Source organism: Ammodytes marinus (genome assembly GCF_949987685.1).
Source record: "Ammodytes marinus genome assembly, chromosome: 19".
Classification (NCBI taxonomy): domain Eukaryota; kingdom Metazoa; phylum Chordata; class Actinopteri; order Uranoscopiformes; family Ammodytidae; genus Ammodytes; species Ammodytes marinus.
Genome location: NC_137223.1, coordinates 22,715,271 through 22,739,270, shown reverse-complemented (window position 1 = coordinate 22,739,270; position 24,000 = coordinate 22,715,271). Strand labels below are relative to the sequence as shown.

The following is a 24,000-nucleotide window of genomic DNA, read 5'->3' as shown; positions in this document are numbered from 1 at the left end:
AATAATTTTAATAACTTAAGCTTCGGAGCGTTTGCAACACCGGGGGATTTTTCCATTTTTATTTGTTGACTCCTTTTATAAAGAAAATGAGAAATATCTAAAGATTAGTCCTCCAAACTAAATGAACTAATGTTATTTAACGGTGGTATAACGGATATGCAGAGAGCTGTAGGATAACGTGGGAGTGCAGCTTTATACATCTGTTATACATGCAAGCAAATACATGTTAAAGGTGGAGTCAGCCATTCTGGAAAATTATTTCATCAATATCACTTTTTGTCAAAATCCGTGAATATCTCCTCATGATCCTCTACCTGTCCATACTGTGTGTGTGAGCTTAAAAAAACAAGTCTGGTGTTAATACACAGCCTAGGCTCTGTAAACTGGCATGTAAATAAATGGCATGCCCATTTACAGAGGCTAGGCAACTGCTAGGCCTCCTATCTCCTTCAGAAAGTTCCCTTTTGTTTTTGAGACAACTAAACACGAAAATTCTGTTTGAAATTAGGAATTAAAGTCTTGTTTCACAAATATAAATCAGCTTGACATTTTCGTCGTGATGCTGAAACCACATTGACATTTGAGCTAATATGAATGTTCCTCTACGCTGAGCGATTCCATAGTAATTCAGACGTATTCACACATTACCACAATGTTTCTGTAAGGCAAATTGATTGAGCAGTAATACCATTCAGAGAGCTTGCCGCCTCCTCAATAAACTATTCTGTTTTTTATCACATCATTTCACAGAATTGATATTTCACACAGAGAGGTGGATTCTTGGCAGTCTAAGCTGTTAGGCATTTTTATTTTTATTTTTTTTACTGTTATAAGAAAATTGTCTGCTTATATCAGGGTTAATTGACTGTTATTTCTCGCTCCGTAGCTGACACCCGATTGCCGTCAATGTCGGTTAACAGTGTCAGTGGTATATTAACTCAACGCTTTATTTAACACAACATAAGGAATACTGGGTTTTTTTTCTCTTCACACACACACACACACACACACACACACACACACACACACACACACACACACACACACACACACACACACACACACACACACACACACACACACACACACACTCTTCTTTACTGTAGAATGTACACAGAATCAATGAATGTCAGTTTTTCGAAGTTTTGATGTAATATTTGAATAACTAATTTTGTGGTTTTATAGCGAATTCGACACCACCTGAAAATACATGTCAAGTCCAATTAGTTCAATGTCATATAATGCCACGGCGATGCACCGCTCTGTAGATTATTAATGAGTAATAAAATACAGAGGCTATTACTTAGTTTAGATTTATTTTCTATGTGCAAAGTGGTACTTTGTCTTGATCAAAGCTGGTTCCATTTAAATTGGTCACATAAAGTGTCACAGAAGGCTGATTCCAAGGTGTAGTCAGCGATTCTAGAGAACGCTTGTTGCCGAAATAAATGTTTGTCAAAATCAAGCAATATCTCCTCATGATCCACCACCATGTATTTACTGTGTGCGCTGAAAAAAAAACGATAATACACAGCCTATGCTCTGTAAATTGGTATGTAAATAAAGGGTACAGTATCTAAACAAAAGGGCCCACCATAGCTAGCAACATGGCCGTTTACAGAGTCTAGGCTATGTATTAACGTGTAAAAATTCAGTGTTCACACGCAGTACGGACAGGTAGCGGATCGTGAGGAGATATTCACTGATTTTGACAACAAGCGTTCTCCAGAATCGCGGACTCCACCTTTTTAAATCAGTGTTACAGAAGACGGATTTACAGGTATAGCATGAACGCTGTATACAGCTCCGGAAAAAATGAAGAGACCAGTCTGGATTTTTCTTAAATTTTTATCTCTACATTACTTATTGAAAATGCTCTCAATGACAAAAAAAATTATTGGAATTTGGTAGAAATGTTGTCCGTTGTTTTTATTATAAAACCAAAATGTTAATTTTACTCAAACGTATGCCTATAATTAGTAAAACGAGAGACACTGAACATTTGGAGTGGTCTCTTAATTTTTTCCAGAGCTGTATATAGCCACAGTACACACATATCCGTCCCATTCATTGTCAATGGACCATCTATCGCTCCTTAACTCTACCCTCCAGTCACTCAACAGGAGGGTTACCCGGGTAACGACTGGCTGGCCTCCACAGTGTTTCTCCTCATGTCCGGAGACATGGACCGATCTCTGGGTCTGTTACTGAACCTCTCCTCTCTGCTCACCTCGGCCTTCATCTGGCCAGCGAGGATACACACCTCCGTGAGTACAACAACATGCTACAAGGGGATTATATACAGTCATTTAGCACTCTAGAATCACCTAAAATGGCAAAAAATCATAGATATCTCAGAGCAGTTTTCAGATTGTATATACAGTTGCTGATAAAGTTGGTTTGTGGGGCTTTTCCGGACAAAATAATTACAGGCTGCTGCTATGGAAACCGTGAGACAAAGAAAATATCTAAATGTGGGTTCAAAGGATTAAATTTACAGCAAGTGCTGTATTAATAAGTTTAATAGGCTTCTGTCAGTAAAAGATGGAGCAGTTATGGTTTCATATGCATGTATGCTACTGTTATATGTTTTAAAAGATAATTTTTTTCCTATTTTTATTGCAACTTGCACACTTTAAAATCTCAATGTACTCTGAAATTAAAGCAATCTATCTAATCTTTATAATATAATATAAAAAAAGTAACAACATACAACGTCCTCGATGAGATAACTGAGGGAAAGACGATAAATTAAATGATAAAATTAATAGTTTAAGTTTAAATGAAGTCTGTAGTTTCAATCATTCCAAGGAAGCATATCTGAGATCAGCTTTGCTTCAATTCACCAAACGCTCGATCAACCCCGTGTCTGGGAAGTCCATTACGTCTTGATTGGACTCGGCTCACAGCGGTGAGTGTCTCAACAACACGGTCGATCTAGTCAATATCAGGGAAACAACAGAAAGGGCACAAATAATTAAGAGGCGTCAGCAAACACACACACACAAACACACAAACACCAGTACGTGAACAGAAAGAATCTATTTCAATTACTCAAAATAACAGCTGGACAAGTTTTCAGGACTGTTCTAGTGTCTCTATCAGCTCTGAATACAAAATGTGGAGCTTGTAATTGATGTTTCCGTTGTTTATTTGTTGGAATATCCTCCAATATTTGCAGATATATGGCTCGACCTTAGAATCGTTAGAATGTTCTGAAATCAAGAGATAAAAACAGTGTTTCCCGCTGCGCTTTATTGCTGAGATGGCCGCCTTAACAACGCCAGCCCCTCGCCTTGACTACCGACCAACCGCTTCACCTGTCAAAAAATAACCAATAACCTCTTTATTTAAAAGGAAATCAAACAAGTAGGCTAATAAGCATTAATGAATTATAGGCATCGCATCCAGCCTATTGTCCACAATAATCGCACAAAAAAAATAAACACACACTACCTTAACTAACACATTTCCTGGGGGAAGACTAAAAACATCTGGTCAATGATTACTCCTTTATGATTTTCTCTACTTACGACATCTATTGCAGCATGTCCGTCCTGGGAGAGGGATCCCTTACTTTGTCGACTCTTCCTGAGATTTCTCAATTTTTTTTAATCCCGATAAAGGGTTTTTACTGGGAGTTTTTTCTCAGCAGAGCTAAGGGTCTAAGGGTAGGGTGTCATACGGAATGTAAAGCCCACTGAGGCAAATGTCTATTTGTGATATTGGGTTATACAAATAAAACTGATTTGATTTGATTTGATTTGAAAAACCTTGTGTTATGTCTGTTCCAGGTGCATGTTCCTGTGGAAGTGTCGGCCTCAGGGATCCCTCCTGTCTACTGGTGCACAGCTCACTATGTGGAGCTGCTGCTCAGAGCTGAACTGCCTCTGGTCCACTCTGCCTTCAGGATGTCTGGCTTCACCCCCTCACAGGTAAGACAAGGAGATGAGGAGATGGTGGTAGGATGGTAGGATGGCCTAGTGGAAAGAGGGCCCGACCAGTAACCATGAGGTCTATGGTTCCTCCCAGTAACCATGAGGTCTCTGGTTCCTCCTCCCAGTAACCATGAGGTCTCTGGTTCCTCCTCCCAGTAACCATGAGGTCTATGGTTCCTCCCAGTAACCATGAGGTCTCTGGTTCCTCCTCCCAGTAACCATGAGGTCTCTGGTTCCTCCTCCCAGTAACCATGAGGTCTCTGGTTCCTTCTCCCAGTAACCATGAGGTCGCTGGTTCAATCCCCGGCACCCCGTTGTAAAACTAGTGGTGGCTGGTATAACGTCTAGGGTGCCCACCATCTCTACCATTGTGTCTTTAAGCAAGACACTTAACACCAAGTTAGTATTGACTTTGGTCAGTTCTAGTATTTTATTAAGTTACTCACTAACATTGTCCAATATATTATTTAGCAAAAGTCCAGATATTTAAGCTGAGTCTATGCATTTAGAAACTGCTCTCTGAGTCTTTGAAGACAATAATTTATTTCTGTACTGAAGACAATTAGTTTAAATCAGATATTTAATTCTAAGTGTTCTATCTTTGGTTTTGTAATTTCCATAATTTCTGAGGCTCTTAGATCATTGAAGGACAGTCCTGATGATGGAAACAATGGACTGAATTTTGATTAGATTGGTTTGATTCAAAATAGATCAGATCAAAACAGTCAGCGGCCCCTTTTTGTTTTGTCATCGGCTTTGAATAAAAATATTGCATTATCATTTAAAGACCTAAAACTGGCTATAAAGCTTTTTGAATGACTTTAAAGTTATAGTGCGTAACCTCTGTCTATTAGGAATTCTGTGTAATTACAACAACACTGCCGCATCTACATGAGGTAAGCCTTTGGTGATCGCACCTGGGTTTTTATACCTTCTGCTGTATGTCAAGATTTTAAATATTTTCTTGAGCTCTTGGGATTTTTCTGATTTCCTTCACCAGTGTCGGGGGGGGGGGGGGCGAAACCAGTTTGTAAACGCTGCCATACTTAGAAATAAAGAGAGTTTTGTGGAACTGATAGGCTTAATCAACTTTGTGTCTACTCGTTTGGTAATGGCTTGAATATAACTGACATTAGTTTATATGAAAAAGTTACGCACTATAGCTTTATTAAAGCACCGAAAAAACACAGCTTCGAAATTGAAACTGTTTTTCCTTTTCCTTAACAGAGCAGTTGAAAAGTTAGATCTTTGCCTCTCGGCTCTTGATTCTTTTGACACAAACCTCTCGATCGCTCACAAACAACAACAAGTTAGAAAAAAAGTGTTTTTCACCTTGAATCCTGTTTTGTTTGATCCTGTCTTCTCTCAGCGGTTGACAGTCGTAGCTCACGTAATGAGAGGCAGCAGAGGGGCTTAGAAAACTAGACTTATTTGCATCACAGATATAAACTCTCCAGGGTGGTGTAATACGTCACCTGTTTTTCAGTCAGAAATAGAAATCTATTCCGAATTTTTGAGCTGTTTGTGTGTCTGTCTGTCTGTCTGTCTGTCTGTCTGTCTGTCTATCCGTCTGTCTGTCTGTTTATGCCAGAAAAGGAAGAATACCAGTCACATTCACACTTACCTTTGACCACCTAAGTCTTAGCTCACATGAAACACTTACAACAGAGAATAGAAGAAGCGCTGTGCTCTTGGATGGACCCTGAAAGGATTTGTTTATAGTCCCTCTAAGTACTGTACTGTACGTGGAACTCTTTTAATGCCCGAGGCTTTGAACAACAAAGGGCAGCATCGATTCAGCCGTTTTTATTACAACACAAATTAGAATGCCAGTACTTTCCGTAGAGTGTACTGGAGGTGGTGGGGATAGTAATCATCTTGTGTGTGTGTGTGTGTGTGTGTGTGTGTGTGTGTGTGTGAGTGTGTGTGTGTGTGTGTGTGTGTGTGCGCGTGTGTGTACTGCGCGTGTGCGTGCAGTGGAGTTTGTTAGCACGCTCAAGCAGCCTTTCTTGTGTGTGTGTGTGTGTGTGTGTGTGTGTGTGTGTGTGTGTGTGTGTGTGTGTGTGTGTGTGTGTGTGTGTGTGTGTGTGTGTGTGTGTGTGTGTGTGTGTGTGCGTGCGTGCCTGTGTGTGTGTGTGTGTGCTTGTGAGTTTGTTTGTACGCTCAGGCAGTCTTGTGTAGTTTGTGAACACAGCGGGAAATTATTGGCACGGCAATTAGTGAAAATGTAGCCTGGTGCACCGTTAGTTGTCAGTTCAATGATTGGAAAGACTGAATAATATATAAGGTTGTCTACTGATTCCATTCAATTCATCAGGTTAACAGGTTAAGCAGAGTTCAAACTGAGAGAGAGTTTAACATACCATAGCACACATGTTTATACAATCTGTCAGCCATTTTAGCAGTGTGGATCTTGGGTTGGTATGTATGTCTGTTGGTCTGTCAGTTCACCACTTCGGTTTGGACAAAAATACTTGCTTAACAGCTATTTAATGGACTACTATGCACTTTTGTACATACTGTATTTTCATTGTCTCAAGAGGATGACACTATTACTGTATACAGCCACAATGATAATTCATTTTATTTATGCCTTTCAAAACACTCAAGGACACCTTACAGATAAAACATGCAAACATACAGTTAAAACAGGCGATTATAGTTTAAAGAGGACCTATGATGCTTTTTGACTTTTATGACCTATAAACGTTGTTATGATGATTCATAGTCATGCTTAACCATACTAAATTATCAAATAATGACTTACATGCATTTCGACGTATTCCCTGCTGACTGTCTGGGGTGTCTGTGCAGAGCACTAAACACTATTCTAGCCAGTCGAGAAGTCACGTCTTCAAAGCGGTCTACCCTTTGTAACTTTGTGACGTCGCATGTAACTTTGTGAAGTCACCACGCGGATGTTTCCATGTATGGTAATGCTGTCACTTCCCTGTTCGCGCCTGCCTCGCGCCCTTATAGGTCCATGCTTGCGCTTCCCGCCACTGAAAGTGTTCCGGAAGGAAGCTAACCAATCACAACGGAGTGGGGTTTGCAGGAGGGGGGGGAGGGTAGCGGAGATGGCCGATGCACAGGCGGAGGGAGCGGAGATTGCCGAAGCACACACACTCAAGTGTTGACAGGACGTGCTGGATCGCCAAAATAAGAGAAAGAGCTTCCCGAAAATCTACATAGTTTTTTGTGATGTGATTCGTGTCAGGTTGCTCTATAGCAGTGTAAAACAAGAAATTAAGACCAGAAAAGTAGTATAATAGGTCCTCTTTAAACAAGCGAGCCAAAAATATATAAATAGACAGATAAAATGAAATAAAAACAATGTATCCATGAGTATGACGGACAGTTATAATTATTCATCGCTTGAAGAATGAGAACGAGTGTTTTATATTTGCATACAGTAGGAGCAGGGTGCGCCACCATGTTGAACAATTGTCTGGAACATGAGTATTTGTTAGAAGCATCAACTAAATCGCCATAAAGTAATAATAGTAATTATCCTTGTGTCTTTCTCTCCGTAGATGTGCCTCCACTGGTTGACTCAGTGCTTCTGGAACTATCTAGACTGGCCTGAGATCTGTCACTACGTCTCCACCTGTGTGCTGCTGGGGTCAGACTACCAGGTCTACATGTGTGTGGCCGTCTTCAAACACCTCCAGCCAGACATCCTGCAGCACACACAGGCTGAGGAGCTGCCCGTCTTCCTCAAGGTGAGATGCACACCATCAATAATACATCTGAGATCACTCCAAATGTTCAGCGTCTCTCGTTTGACTATTTATAGACACATGTTTGAGTAGAATGAACATTTTGGTTTTTATAATATAAACTACTGACTTAATTGCTACCAAATTCCAATAATTTTTTTTTTGTCATTGAGAGCATTTTCAATAAGTTATGTAGAGATGAAGATTGAAGAAAAATCCAGACTGGAGCTGTACACTGTAGATACATTACTGGTCAAAAGATTTAAAACATGTCAGTTTTTCCGGTTCTTATTGCAACATACACAGTTAAGTGTCACAATGTACTCTGAAATTAAAGGTGGAGTCAGTGATTCTGGAGAACGCTTGTTGTCAAAATCAGTGAATATCAATCCAAAATCCACCACCTGTCCATACTGTGTGTGTGCGCTGAAAAAAACTAACAGTGTTAATACATAGTCTATGCCTATTTATGGCTTTCTGTATGGACTTTTAACATAACAAGTTTTAAGCAGACCACTACTGAATTGTACAGCTCGCCTTTGAAATTCAGTCAACCGTGATTCACATCCATACTAAATAACAAATCAGCTTTGGGAAATGTGTCCACTCAAATCCCCACTGCAGAGCATTTTTCTGGAGGTTTACTTAGAAGAGAAGTTGTCATTAAAATAAGTTCAGCTCTGTGAATATTGGATGAACGCTGAAATTAGGAGTGGCCCCAAAGATCCACTGGAGTCCACCCTTTCGAACAAACACACACACACACACACACACACACACACACTCACATGCACACGCACACACACACACACACACACACACACACACACACACACACACACACACACACACACACACACACACACACACACACACACACACAATCAAACAAAATCACACACACAATTACACACACAGAACCGTTGCCGTGTGCTTCTGTTAATATCCAACACAGCATTCAAGCCGCTGCAGTGAGAATGAGTCACGTCTTGACATGAGGCGCTCATTAAGCCTTTCACTCCGCCTTGTCTCTGGCTGATAGGTGTGTGTGTGTGTGTGTGTGTGTGTGTGTGTGTGTGTGTGTGTGTGTGTGTGTGTGTGTGTGTGTGTGTGTGTGTGTGTGTGTGTGTGTGTGTGTGTGTGTGTGTGTGTGTGTGTGTGTGTGTGTGTGTGTGTGCGTGCGTCTGCGTCTCCGGCTGATAGCTCTGTGTGTTAACATCACCATGACTATACACAGGCTCCCCTAATGAGCTGTAGCATCAGATACTGCTGCAAGATACAAAGTGCTTTTGTGTGTGTGTGTTTGAGTGATATCTACACAATCCTAGTCCTGAGCTGAACTGTTAAAAGTTTTAAATGCGCTAATTTGTTCTCCTCTGTCTCTCTCTGTGGGAACAGAAAAAACATTCACACACACTTGCCTCCCTCTACTAGACATGTTTGGCTGCAGTGGAGCTGAAGAAGTTTTGAGAGGAAGAGCAGGCTATCCATCCCTCCATCTATCTATCTATCTATCTATCTATCTATCTATCTATCTATCTATCTATCTATCTATCTATCTATCTGTCTGTCTGTCTGTCTGTCTGTCTGTCTGTCTGTCTGTCTGTCTGTCTGTCTGTCTGTCTGTCTGTCTGTCTGTCTGTCTGTCTGTCTGTCTGTCTATCTATCTATCTATCTATCTATCTATCTATCTATCTATCTATCTATCCATCCATCCATCCATCCATCCATCCATCCATCCATCCATCCATCCATCCATCCATCCATCCATCCATCCATCCATCCATCCATCCATCCATCCATCCATCCATCCATCCATCCATCCATCCATCCATCCATCCATCCATCCATCCATCCATCCATCCATCCATCCATCCATCCATCCATCCATCCATCCATCCATCCATCCATCCATCCATCCATCCATCCATCCATCCATCTATCTATCTATCTATCTATCTATCTATCTATCTATCTATCTATCTATCTATCTATCTATCTATCTATCTATCTATCTATCTATCTATCTATCTATCTATCTATCTATCTATCTATCTATCTATCTATCTATCTATCTATCTATCCAGCTATCATAAACAAGAATGAAATTTACAACAAACTATTCCCTTTTTAAGAATCGTAACTAAGAATTTAAATCGATTATTTTAAATGTTAATACTTATTTTTGTTGTCTTTACTCGGTGCAATTGTATTTCAAAACAATACTTCTTAATCCTAAATCTGTTAAATCCAGTTATCACCCTAAACATTTAACCCAAAAAAAAATTCTTCCATTAAGAGACATGTACTCTAATGGTTTATTTTAACAAGAAAATCTAACTCTTAACGCTTAAGAAATGTTCCTATTAATTAAACCTTCTGTGCAAATGTGGCCTCACGCTGAATGCTAACACCATACATTCATCAAGTGAAGACAGGCCTAAGAAAATGTATCAATGGTAATTGATGCAATAATTAGCTTGCCTAATGATCTCATAAGTGCTAATGCTCAGTATATCTTCAAGATTATCTGGGACATTAAGCAGTACATGTCACCTGTTCAACATGAGAATATTCAAATGAAATGTGCTGAATTTGCATTTGGAATATTTTTTTTCTTCCCTAAAGGTGGAGTCAGTGCGTTTCCATGGCACAACTAGATTGGATTATCACATATATCGAACAAGACACTGGAACGGACCGTGTCACTTGTCTGAGTATACATGGCCTTTCAGAAATCGGATAAATGTCCGATGCATGGCTGTCTCCACTATGCTAGGTGGCGCTGTAGCCCTTTCAACCATGCTTTCAACATGTGGTTTTAGAGCCACGTCCGCTTCTCTTCCGTCAATAACCCATGGTGTAGTAGCCTATCACGCGCAGGCACACAAGCACAGAACGAGAAGTCCGATATGCGATGTCCGATCCCTGTTTACATGCAGAGAGAAAGCCGACAATGAACGAATAATCTAGGTGTTCTTATCCGACTTCTCTTGTCCGTTATTGTGCCGATTTGTGTCCGAAGTAGATCGGATAAAGGTGTTTACATGCAGGTTAAAAGTCCTGTTGAGGTCTTATTCGTTTAGTTACCCGATTATGAGTCTGCATGTAAACGCACTGAGTGATTCTGGAGAACGCTTGTTGTCAAAATCATTTTTATGTCATAATCAGTGAATATCTCCTCATGATCCGCTGTCCATACTGTGTGTGCACTGAAAAAAATCCAGTGTTAATATACAGCTTATGCTCTGTAAACATGTTGCTAGCAATGGTGGGCCCCCTTTATTTACATACCCTTGTTTGAATACCCCTTTACAGAACCTAGGCTATGTATTAACACCCGGAAAATTCATGGCACAACCGTACGGACAGGTAGCGGATCATGAGGAGATATTCACTGATTTTACCTGAAAGCTATTTTGACGACAAGCATTCTCCAGAATCACTGACTCCTCCTTTACACTTAAAGGAATCCACATCTTGTCTTTTTCATCTCCCCTTTTTTTCACCCTCCTTGAATCTCCTAGAACAAAAAATAACAGACCGAAAATAAACTCCCCAGAGATTTCCGCTGCTTATCTGATCTCTAGCCCTCCGTCATGCGTGGAACCGCGTCGGCAGCAGTTTGCCGATGAGATAAGTGAACGGGAGAAGATACTTAAGCTTATATGATTCTTCAGGATTAATCTTGCATTGAAAAATCTGGGCTGAAGTAAAATAAACGGACAAATCCGACTACAATCTGTGTACTCTTATCTCTTAAATAGACTACAAAGGACTCTTCAATGGTTATTTTAGCAGTTTAATTTTCCTCTGATGATTTGAAATGACCTGTAAAAGCAAAAGAGACCATCAGTGAAAAGAACGCTATTTTTTAAAATAATTTATAAAGTTATTATTTATGCCTTTGCTCGTGTCTGAATCCCCGCCAACTCAGGCGAGACAATCCACGCCAGGCAGACCTGAACATCCTGTGTTTATGAACGCTATAGTTGACTTTGCTTCACCATCGTTATATTACCATTACTAGACATAGACATAGTCACATATACTGTAAATATATTACCTCATGGCCATGCATCCTGCCGCCTCTCTTTCACTCGCTTCCTAAACAGAAACTAGGGTTGCGTTCCGAATCGCATACTTTCTACTATATAGTATGGTAGAAAAAAGATTTAGGATGTCCCGATTCTTGTGGCCAGATTTAGGATGGTTAGCAGTACCCGGATGTCCTACTTCATGCGGCCAAGATCGTTAGTGTTGAAAAGTGCATCCTATTTGGGCGATTCTGACCCACAATCCAGTGCGCACGTGAAGTGACGTCACATCGACGAAGCCTCCATATGAAAACAAACGGGGATGCGACGGATATAAAAGCAAGAGGCAAGATCAAGGCGCAATGTTATGATGAAATAAGAGAGAAAAGTATGTCCCAATAGTATGCCTACTGCATCCTAACTAGATTCTTTTTATCGTCGGATGTAGTATGTAGAATAGAAAAAAGAAAGAGTATGCGATTCGGAACGCAACCTATGTCAAACATCTTAAGGACATCAGGCGCTGGTGTCATAACAACAATGCTAGAATCAACAAAAACTGAAAGTGCAGGATGTTCACTAAATGTTAATGCTTAATAGATCTGGACTTCTATACAGTAGCTAGCTGGTGCTGCTGACAAGAAACCAATTTATTAACAACAGTATATCAACTAAATGGCTCGATGTCCGGAAAGGGAGGACATTTCTTATCTTATATAGTGTGCTATATGTAGCAATGCTTTGGAATAATGCCTGGAAAATCCACAGAAGCAGAGTGAATGTGTGTGTGTGTGTGTGTGTGTGTGTGTCTGTGTGTGTGTGTGTGTGTGTGTCTGTGTGTGTGTGTGTGTGTGTGTGTGTGTGTGTATGTGTGTGTCCTCCATTTGACCAAAAACTAATTTCTTCCTGACATTACTGGCTCCCCTCTGAGCGATCGGCCCCTCTACACTCCCTCTGTTTGCCTCCATTAAATAATAAGTCTTTCCTCTATTTGCTCTTAAACTGTTTCCTAACACTTCTTCTTCCTCTGTGGTTTTTTGTGAACTCCACGGTGCGTGATCGATGATTATCTTCTGGGTTAGTTTGGGTTTAACCTCCACAGCACCTCATGAGATGAATCTTAAAACGGGCACAGCGATTATTTCAAAGGGTTGTAGATTAAAAAAACTATATTTAGATACACAAGCTCTGCTGGACTTTCTGACTTTTTTCTCTAATCTTTCGCTTTTTTCGTGATATCATAGCTAGTATAATAACTACTAGACATCTGAATGTCTGTACTAAATTTCATTAGCCTGGCACCGCCCGCCTACCTACTTCCGCTCAATTGTCTGCATGGATCCGAGGTATATTCGCGGGTTTTCTCCGGTAGATTTTTACCGGTCCAATCGGCAGAGGGAGTGGCTGAGAACAATGACGTTGAGGTCGCGCGCCAGTTTCACTTGTAATCAGAAGCCGGTGCATGACATACGTCACGACCAAATGGTATGCGATTGGTTAGAAGATCCAGAGTGGCACTGGGCAGATCCACTAGTTTTAAACTTCAACAAGACACCTGCCTTCAAGTGAGTTAACGTTTGTCAATTGAGCGATTCCAGGCCTTCTGTACAAATGAAATGAAGCACAATTTCATGGCAATCCATCAAATAGCTGTCTGGACCAAAGTGTCTGAAAAAGTCATGAAACGTCAGTGTTTCCCCTATTTTCATTTATGGCTATATTCAGAGCTGCCCCACTGCTGAATTCTGTGCCCCGCTGTAAGGCTGATTGATGAGGAGGTAAAGGTAATTTATGAAAAGCTAGAAGGACAGTGTGAGTGGAACAGCAGGCCCCTCTGTCTAACATTAATATTTAGGAAGGGAGGGCAATTTTATGGTGGGGTCAGTGATTCTGGAGAACGCTCGTTGTCAAAATCAATTTTTGTTCAAATGAGTGATGACTCCTCAAAATCCTCGACCAGAACGTATTGTGAGTGCGCAAAAAATGTTAATACACATCCTAGGCTCTGTAAATGGGAAATGTAACCACAATGGCTAGCAACATGCCTGTTTACAGAGCCTAGGCTTTGTATTAACACTGCATTTTTTTTAGCGCAATCCCAGTACATGCAGGTAGTGGATCATTAGGAGATAATCACTGATTTTAACACAAAGTGAATTTGATCAAACCTCCTTCAGTATTGCTGACCTCACCTTTAATCCGTAGTTTTACTGTTTTTAACAGTTATAGGTGGTTTTACATCTTACGATAATGCGAATGCTCGAAACATCCTTGCGCTCCCAAAATATCCCGCTATTATCTCTCAATCCTAGGGCAAACACTGAATGTAATTTTGCGTAAAAGGAATATGCCTTTGATTCTCCAGCACCTTGTTAATACATCTTGTGACCCCGTTCGGTTTGTCCCGACCTCCCGTTTGGTAAACACAACAACAATAATTACATTTATATGTGTGAAAATCTCCAGTCCTAATTATAAGGGAACGCAAATCTCTCACTCTCAGTATCGAATGTGCTCTCACTGCATTGTGTCCTTGTCTTTGTTATTTACCTGCAAAACAAATTAAACAGACGTAATTAGATTCTCCAAAAAAACCCCTTTCTGCAAGGTGATGAAAGAGAATTAACAGCCGTATTTTGGAATAAAAACAAAAAGTGAAGTCCTACGGTTGCTTTTCTGTATGTGGTTGTTGTGGATACAGTGTGTCTCCTAGGTGCAGCTTTTCTTATTTCCATGCTCCTAATTGTGTGTGTGTGTGTGTGTGTGTGTCTCTCTCTCTGTTTGTGTGTGTCTCTGTGTCTCTGTGTGTGTGTGTGCCTCTCGCAAAATAAGGCACAACAGAGCAGTCACGGTTATTTTTTCTTTGTTCGCCTGTTTGCATTGCCCGCGAGGTCTGCTGTGTTGTCTTGACGAATGCTACATTCTGTTGCTCAGGAAGTAATTGCCGCAGTCAAAAATCAAGGATCCTGCCGAAACAAATGAGCCAAATGAAATGCTCTTGTCTGGTCTGATTATTTTCTCCGAGACGGTTAAGGTAGCGTATTAAGCCACGTCTTGTTTTGTCTTTACGGAGATTCTAGTGCCTATAGACAGTGTAAGGATATTGTTTTGCTTATATTTTTTTCGACACAGAAAACCTCATTACCTGAATGCTAAGCGAAAGGGTTTTGTTTACTAGCACGGTGCGGCCCTTTTTCCATTTCCCTGAGATTTGATTTGATTTTCTTTGTGACTTTGAAATAGATTGACTGTAAAAGATTTTAATGAAAAGGTTATATTGGATTATTTACACTGACTCCACACCTCCTTACACACACAAAGTGAATCATAACAAAGGAAGCCGCAATTCTGCCTGAATGCCAAACTATTATCCTTCTGCTTACCTCTAGCTGCATCCTCAAAGGGGGCACAATATCAAACTAAGAGGTCGCAAAATAAGTTTAAGGATAACAAAGAGTAACGTTATCGTTTTTGTCTGACAAAACTTTAAAATATATATATTTTTTTTTGGTAACGCTGTACTCTACCTCCTTAGGCTGTAAAATAATAAAATGACCATTGAACCTTACACACTATCAAAGTAGGGGGTCACAAAATAAGTTTAGGGATAACAGAAAAACTATCCGTCCCACAAGAATTTTAAATCTTTTGTTTTTTTCTTTTGTAACACTGATCATTTTACCTCCTTATTCTGTGAAAGATATCTTTCAAATAAAATGACAATTGAACTATGAATCATTCTTTGGTTGAACAACTTGTGTCCTTACAAAGGCCATATGCCAAGGCACGTAGTCATTGCTTAATTTGAAGGCCTAATAGCCTACTCAAGCAATTAAAGGTATATTGTGTAGAATTGTTTGGCATTATACAGAACAGCCTTGGTAGAAATGGAATAGAATACTCATGAGTAGGTTTTTAATATGTGCATCATCACTTGAAAATATAATGTCTATAAAAAGTTTTTCTTTATTACTTAGTATGAGTTTTTATATATAAATAGGAGTGGGGTTGCGCAGCCACAGACAACATTATACAACTACTTTAAAAGGCAGTAAAGTATTCCCCATAAAAAAAACATATAAAACAATACTCATATGTAGGTTTTAACAACTGGATAATCGCTTGAAAATTAAAGTTGTTTTTTTGTACAACTGTTGTCAGAGGCTGTAAAGTGTTTGTTCTTTTCCCCCGGCAGGAGGAGCCGATCCTGGGCTTCAAGGTCAGTAGCTACCTGGCCTTCATGGAGGGACTGGAGCAGAGATACAGAAACATCGTCCTCACCGACATGAAAACCATCTGTGACCCTGTAGAGTGACAACAACCAGCTGCTCTGTGAAGCAACTGACCGTTTTTTAAAATAAGTTTTGAGGCAATTTTCGATACGCCTTAAAGGAGGAGTTACATTTTTTATTTTTGTTTGCTTTTTACCTCTCTCCAGTTCAAGAAAATACCAAAACAGAAACCGTTCCTGTAACTGTGCGTGCATTTTTGAAAGAGACACGGACAAAGCTTGCTCAGCGCTAATTAGCTTAGCACAAATACTGGAAGTCAATGGGAAGTATGAGCCTGCCTCCACGGACAGTCATAAGAAGGATAAACTTTACAACATCATTAAACAGTCCTGTGTGCTTGTTGGGACTTGTTTAAATTCAGTACAGCTCAACTAAGATTCAGTAAGCACATGTCAATATCTACTGGCTTAATGCATCACTCTTGATAACCACTCTCAACATTGCGTTTCTCCCACAATCCTCCACTGTGGACTGACTGACTAAACCCAGGTGTTTTCAAGCTAATCAAACTTTTTCGGAGCTTTTACCCAACTGATGGGGATGTAGATTTTGACAAGACACCTGTACTCTGACACCACATAAAGTATATACGGTGTGCATTCTCAATTTTCTTCGACGCAAATATACTCCCAAGAATCTGTAGAGAATTTAATGCTGTTGTGTAACTCATGTCTGTTCCTAGAAATTGAAAGATAAGGATGGTGGTAATCCGTATATATTTTTTTACAAATCCCATGAAAAGACCAAAACCAAGAGTGAACAGATCAAATTAAAAGAATTCCCTTTGTGTGTGGTGAGCCGGATATATCTCATCCATCTGAGCCACACAGCGCCCCAACACATGAATAAAGAAACACTGTTGCACCGGCTGACATATCCCTCTTCATCACCACGAAGACACACACTCACACACTTGCTCTCACGCACGTACGCACACGCACACATGCACTCACTCCCCAAAAAAATCCCCAAATAAATTATTAAAAAAAAATTAAAATTCAGAATGAAGCGAGTAAGTTTTTTTTCTCCCAAAAACTTTTTACCAACAAACCTTTTTTCGCTTATTGTATGTGTTTTTGTCCGAGTAGCGTAGCCGTAGCTAGCTATCAAAGCTGGCGGACGTTCTGCACATGTGCGACTCACATCATGCAGGGTACTCACATTGTGTAACCACAAAGACCACTGTAGCTTCTGTAATTATTCAAAAGGGAGTGGTTGCCAAGGGAGTGTTGTCACTCTAGAACTTTCACCACTTGATTCCAATATTCCACACTGCACTAGTAGTAGAGTAGAACTATAGTGATGTCATAATGGGTTAGAATAGAACTGTAGCCGTGTCATAGTGGGTTACAGTAGAATTGTAGAATATCTGTAGTGATTCATTCCACAGATGACGTCACTGAATGATCCATGAAGTCACCTCTGACATCATAAATCACTGGACATTTCTCTATAAATAGGACCTTTTTGAGCCTTAAAAGTAGCTTCCAGGCTCCCTTTATGGGGCCAGGATGGACTGCTCTGATGGTCACTGACCTTGAGTAGAGCATAAGGGACGATCTGCTCGCGCCAGGTTACCTGTTAAGAGCTTGAGCTTGCTCGGCTCGCTTGGCAACTCACGTCCTAAAAATGCAGGAGCATGCTCCATGCAGGTACCTGTCCGCAGGTATCGAGTAAGAAGGACGAGCTCCAGTCTCACTAGAGACTAGGGGCAACAGAGCTAACCAATGAGCTCCATGGGGCCTGGAAGTGACTTCAAGTGAAGTTCATCTCATTACACACTCACTCACTCACTCACTCACTCACTCACTCACTCACTCACTCACTCACTCACTCACTCACTCACTCACTCACTCACACACACACACACACACACACACACACACACACACACACACACACACACGTAGCATCAAATATGTATGAATCCGCAGCAGAAAATAGTCCTCAATGAAAACATTACATGATACTTTTGGAGTATTGTTTTCTAAAAAAAACGTAAGGCAGCGCTGTTACCTACTTTTTACTGAACCTCTTTCAAAAATTAAAATTCTAGTCCTGACCTGTTTTTAAAGATCTTTATAGTCCTAACAAGGATTGCAAGTCTAACCCTCTTGGCATTGGTCTTTTAATGGGATTTGCAGATCATATGAAAAATACAGAATACCTCCAAGCTTGTCCTATGATGGAGTTGAAAGGCACATGATTTCGTACTACAACACAGAACATTACCAAAGCAATCCAATAATATAGCATGAAACATTGACTCAAAGTTGTACATTGCCTGATTGTACATAATGTAAATAGTGTGTGTGTGTGTGTGTGTGTGTGTGTGTGTGTGTGTGTGTGTGTGTGTGTGTGTGATGATAATGAACACATGTTGTTTGAAAGATTTATGATCAAATGTATATCTAAAAAAAAATGTATTCTGTATTTATTATCTATCTTAAGATCTTTTGTATGTGTTTATAAAGATGTTCTTGAAGTATTGAAACCATCCTTGAGTGACAGCTGGGAATGGATTTCGATTTCTCATTAAACAAAAGACTATTGAATGATGGAGGCCCTTTGTCTGGTATTTTTATGTAAAAAAAGAGTGTACATAAATAAAATAATAACAATAACAATATTTTCAGTTATTATCAGTTATTTTAAAAGCTAGTTTCCAAACAAATGAACAAGCTTTTGAATGATCTTTATTGTAGGGTATTTTAATACATCAGATCATCTGTTGGACATAACATGGCTCCGTGAACACACCATTAAGTCCAGACACGCAACAATAGGTCCCAGAGCTTGTAGTGTGTGTGTGTGTGTGTGTGTGTGTGTGTGCGTGCGCTCATGTAGGTCTGTGTATGAAAGATGCATGAGGAGGTTGTATCATTGTAATTCAACACTCATTGCTATCCACAACCATTACTCTCTCTTTCTCTCTCTCTCTTTCTCTCTCTTTCTCTCTCTCTTTCTCTCTCTCTCTTTCTCCCTTTCTCTTTCTCTTTCTCTTTCTCTTTCTCTTTCTCTTTCTCTTTCTCTTTCTCTCTCTCTCTCTCAATTCAATTAAATATAAAAAAAGTTTTTTTGGCATGCACACCCGGCGCCAAGGGCAGGGCAGACCGGGCCCGCCCATTTTATGTCTTTGCCCTTGTAAAATTTTACTTTTTTTATTTTATTTTTTTATGCTAAGATCTATATGACGTCAGATACTATGTCAAATCTAACAAAATAATTGTTAAACTAAATAAAAAGTGTGTAGAACATAGAGACTATTGTGATTGACATATGTGTATTATTACCAATTTTTTTTTCCCACACAGGTAGTAGATCATGAGGAGATATTCACCGATTTTTAGCAATAATTGATTTTGACAACAATGCAAGGCCTATAAAGATATACTAACAATCTGATGTATATTCAATCAAACATTATACAAAGACTCAAAAACCCTCTCTGTCCACAGTCACCTATGTCGCTGTGTTTTCAATGTTTGACCATCAGCAAACCATTTAGTTTGACCTGAACATTTATCTCAAACTCAACCATCCGCCTGTGTCATTCCCTCATAATGGGCCTGTTTATTTCAATTAGCTTTTGAAAAACTCATTATGGGCGCAGGGGAGGTTTGACTCGACCCCATATACACACAGTTTATAGATGATGACTGTTAATGACAACCCCCCCCTACCCTCTCCCCCCTCCCCCACCACCTTTACAGTATTCACTTTAACGATCTGTTGTGCCGTTAATCATGATTACGGACTTTTTCAGACTGACAGCGGGGCAATTTGGAGACAGATAATTGGTCATAATAAGGCTGGTTAGGCGGCGATGAGGAGGACACTCTCTGATGCTCTGTTTCAGGAGCCTGAAGATGTCTGCCAAACATTTTTCTTTTCTTTACACACTGCTGCGCTGCACTCTTATCTTCAATGGCGTTCTATCTCGCACATGTTCATTCTAATTCTGAACTCATTTGTAAGTGTCACTGATTCTGTGATAACACTCGAATAATTTAATCCCATTTTTCAACCTGTGATTTTAATCATTCGCCTCTACACTTGCCACAGCAGGGGGCATAAAAAAACATTAAAAAGTCATTGATTTTAGGTGGTGTAGTGGATAGAGTGCACACCAAATTTTGGCTCCTGCCTTTGTTGCAGTGGTCACGGGTTCAAATCTGACCCGTGGACCTTTACTGCAGGTCATCCCCCCTCTCTCTCTGTCTCCCCATTTCAACTCTGTACTGTCTAATAAAGCTTAAAAATGCCAAATATCCTCAAAATATAAGGCCTTAAAGGTGCATCATGCAGTTTCCGAGGAGGGTGGGATATGTTTAAATTTTCAGAGCCTGCAGTTAGTTTCCAAAACATATTTGCTCTATATGTAATTCTTAGTATTGAATATTTATATATCACTAAATTATTTAGCTGCACCAAGAGCCAAATGTAAGACTAGAATATGTTTGTGAACCAAACTGTGGGCCCTGCTGCTGTAAACAACAACAACAGTGAAACAGTAACTTTTCAGGAAGCTTTCTAACTTCAAACAGTGTTCCAGGGATCTACATTTTCCTGTGAGGAAAGTTTGTTTATTCAGTTAGGAGAATTGACCTCATAAAGAATTTACCTAAACTTTAGAAACTGACCTTTTTGTTTTCTCTGACACACACCCCAAAGGTGCACAGTTCACCTTTTAAAAGTTTTGAATTTCACCAGCAAAGTATGTGAAAAATAAGCACTCTTTGATTTTGTTATTAAAGGAATAGTTCACCCTTACAGAACCGGCGTTCTATCATTATAAAATCGCAATTATAATATAATGAGAATGAGGTTTTTCTTCCTTCAGTCTTTTCCTCAGTCTTCCCTTGGCCCAGCTGTCCTGTTAATCCTAGACAGTGAGACCATAAAACACTCTTTCTGCCTTTTCTCAGGCTAGGACGAACCAATTTCTAAAATGTTTGCACATTTTTACTACATAGGAATGCAGGAGTGCAATACACTTTCATATTTCCACCGGTGAAGTTGGTCTTTAAGACTATACACACACTTAACAAAGCTATTGCTACACTACAGTATATCAATGTGAGTTTGTGAATAATTGTTTTTATTGAATGAAAGTACATTAAAATGCATCAGAACTTCCATTATACTCTTTCTACTTTTAGCAGTATGGCCTTCACGTTGGCATTCAATTAAATTTTAAGTGGAATTAAAAAGGTATTTAAAAAAGTCTTAAAATGAACTTACTCTCAACACTTTCTACCTCAAATTTTTGAATCTTCTATTTCCTGTTTTGATATTGGCTACTCGTTCCCAGCCTCTGTAAATCTTTGGTTTGCAAATTCACTGCAGAAAATAATTCATATTTTGATCACTGTGCAATGTGAACACACTTGCCCTACAGGAGCAGCTCTGAGTTTAAGGGACTTTCTGTATTCTGTATTAGCATTTTCTATTTGCTATGGTCAATATTCTTCACAATGCAGCCGCGCGTATTGTTCATTGTGTGCATGTCAATCTGATGACTGTGGGGGATTTGTATCTCCATGATCCTGCTACCTGGTCCAAGGCCTTATCGATAAATATGCAGAGGAACAATCCTTGACATCCATATTAACACAAAGCATATCAGAACTTTCGCATTTCATTTGACTGTCTCCTTTTTAATGAGGACACACACACAAGCTTAGAGTTACATATTGATCACAGAACCCACCACCCCCTCCTCACGGGGGCTTTGGCCGGGTCTTTCTTTAATTTAAAGTGTGTCCGGCTGTTGTTTTGAATGCCAAACAAGGGCTTTAACTGAGTGTCCCGCTGCTATGCTATCTATCAACTCCACTGCCTAACAGATAGACAGTTTGAGAGAGACACGGCGGAGAGACGGCACAGAATTATAATTCCCCATTCACGACTGCTATGAAAGCCGCACACACACACACACACACACACACACACACACACACACACACACACACACACACACACACACACACACACACACACACACACACACACACACACACACATACACTGCAACTTTCTTCCCTCATTGCATCCGTCCCTCGGATTTCTATTGGAGCACAAATCGCTATAGCTGGCTTTCCTAATCCCCCTATAAGTCAAATAATGTCCATTGCCTACTGGAACATGAAGTCCCATCCTGCCGCCATATAGACAAACAGTTGGGTCTCTCTCATTGTGGGAATGACTGAGACTTTGCTGGATAAGTCCTAAGTCTCGCCGCATTATCATGAGAAAAATTGCCTTTGAAGCGAATCACATAGTCTGGGAATTGCTTTCCGACAAAAATCAATGGGCAGTTTGGGCCCAGTTTTAATTTCATACCAGTGTAGGTTTGTATTCATTTAGTTTGAAGCCGTAACCTCCTAAAAACCAGCAGCACCAAACATGCCTCATTAGGTTAGACAGTGTCCTGATACTAAATAACTGGACAGTGGAAAATGTATAATTCTGTGATTTAATATACAGAGTTTTTTTCTAATAAATTGCTTAATTTTTCCTCTGATGATCATAAAATTACATGTGACAGAAAACGAGACCATCAGTGCAAAGAATGCTAGTAGTTTTTCTTAATGCCTTTGTCAAGGGTATACGATCACCCAGGAACAACAGCTGGCATAGTAGAAACACTACCGCTTTTGTCCCAAAGAGGGTGCAAGAAGGAACACAAACTGAAAGTTCCTCGGAGCACCTTTAACTCACACAGAAAAAGTTTTGCTGTAAGATGAAGAAAGACGGACGACCAATTTTGGACCAAGTAATCTAGACAAATATTGCACAGGAACACACTCACTCACTCACTCACTCACTCACTCACTCACTCACTCACTCACTCACTCACTCACTCACTCTGACTCACACATGCACACATACACACACTCTCACTCACTCACTCACTCGATTTATTGGACAAAGGCAAAAGCATCATGAATACATCACATCTTATATGATTTTATTCATATAGGTTTGAGAGGGTGATATGAAATATTGTTTGCGTAGCAGCTTTTGTCCCTCTGTTAACATGGAGCTGAATAGTGCAACATGTACTGTCCATTATAGGCTTATAATAACATACACATCATACAAAAGGAACGATTCATATATAGAACCTTTGACTGAAGTTCCACGTTATAATGTTATGAATGAAAAACATGTTTCATAATGACAGTAGGATATGTTCTTTTCTTTTCAACAACAGCAGGGGAAAAGGAAATGTCATCCAGGACCATTAGTGACACATGTACTGAACGTATATAATGTCAATAATCCCATTAAGATGCACTAAAAGCACCTTTCTATCTAGAGAATGACACAAAGTGATTTTCAACAAATATATCCCCCAAAACATATTGTCTCCTATTATGAAGGTAAACACTATCTACCTGCTGTTTCCACTATGAATAACACAAACATTCCTAATCCAGCCGTAATGGGAAATTGATCAGTTCCAGCAGATTGTCTCTCAGCTGTTTATGCAGAATCACGTGGCCTGTGTCTCGTAGGGTCTTAGCGCCACTAACAGCTACACATTTAATTTTGAGCTTCAGAGTTAAACCTCGAATCTCCGCACTGATTAGACTTGACATTCAGCAACACTGCTATTTGAACACACCACTAACGGAGGGATTTCCACTTAATTAATATGACAATTAGCAGAAATAAGCCGATGGGATGGGTGACCTTTAGAGCTAAAAGGCAAGAAAAGGTCCTGTGCACTGAATAAAGGTCACAACTGGAACATTTTACGCGAGCTATTCTGGCATTGATCTCGTTTAAAATGATTACATTTACACACTAACGCACGCACGCACGCACGCACGCACACACACACACACACACACACACACACACACACACACACACACAATTTTCTTTTAAATGTATATATTGGAGCTTCAGACAGCGTATGAGATCATTATTTTAGAGGTGTTTTTTCCAACACACTGTCACTCTTAAAACTTTCTCTGACCTTGAAGGCTTGAAGGTAGTATGC

General features: G+C 39.9%; 1 protein-coding gene across 1 annotated transcript in view; it reads left to right on the top strand.

Moving 5' to 3' along the window:
• tbc1d32 (TBC1 domain family, member 32) overlaps window positions 1–24,000 on the top strand; it is a gene marked incomplete at both ends in the record, with an annotated part of 83,756 nt that overhangs the window by 50,385 nt on the left and 9,371 nt on the right. Inside the window, 4 exons of the mRNA XM_080047506.1 lie at window positions 2,113–2,267; window positions 3,795–3,935; window positions 7,472–7,660; window positions 15,890–16,000. Of these exons, the coding sequence (XP_079903632.1) occupies window positions 2,113–2,267; window positions 3,795–3,935; window positions 7,472–7,660; window positions 15,890–16,000 (596 nt within the window). The remainder of the gene's footprint in view (window positions 1–2,112; window positions 2,268–3,794; window positions 3,936–7,471; window positions 7,661–15,889; window positions 16,001–24,000) is intronic.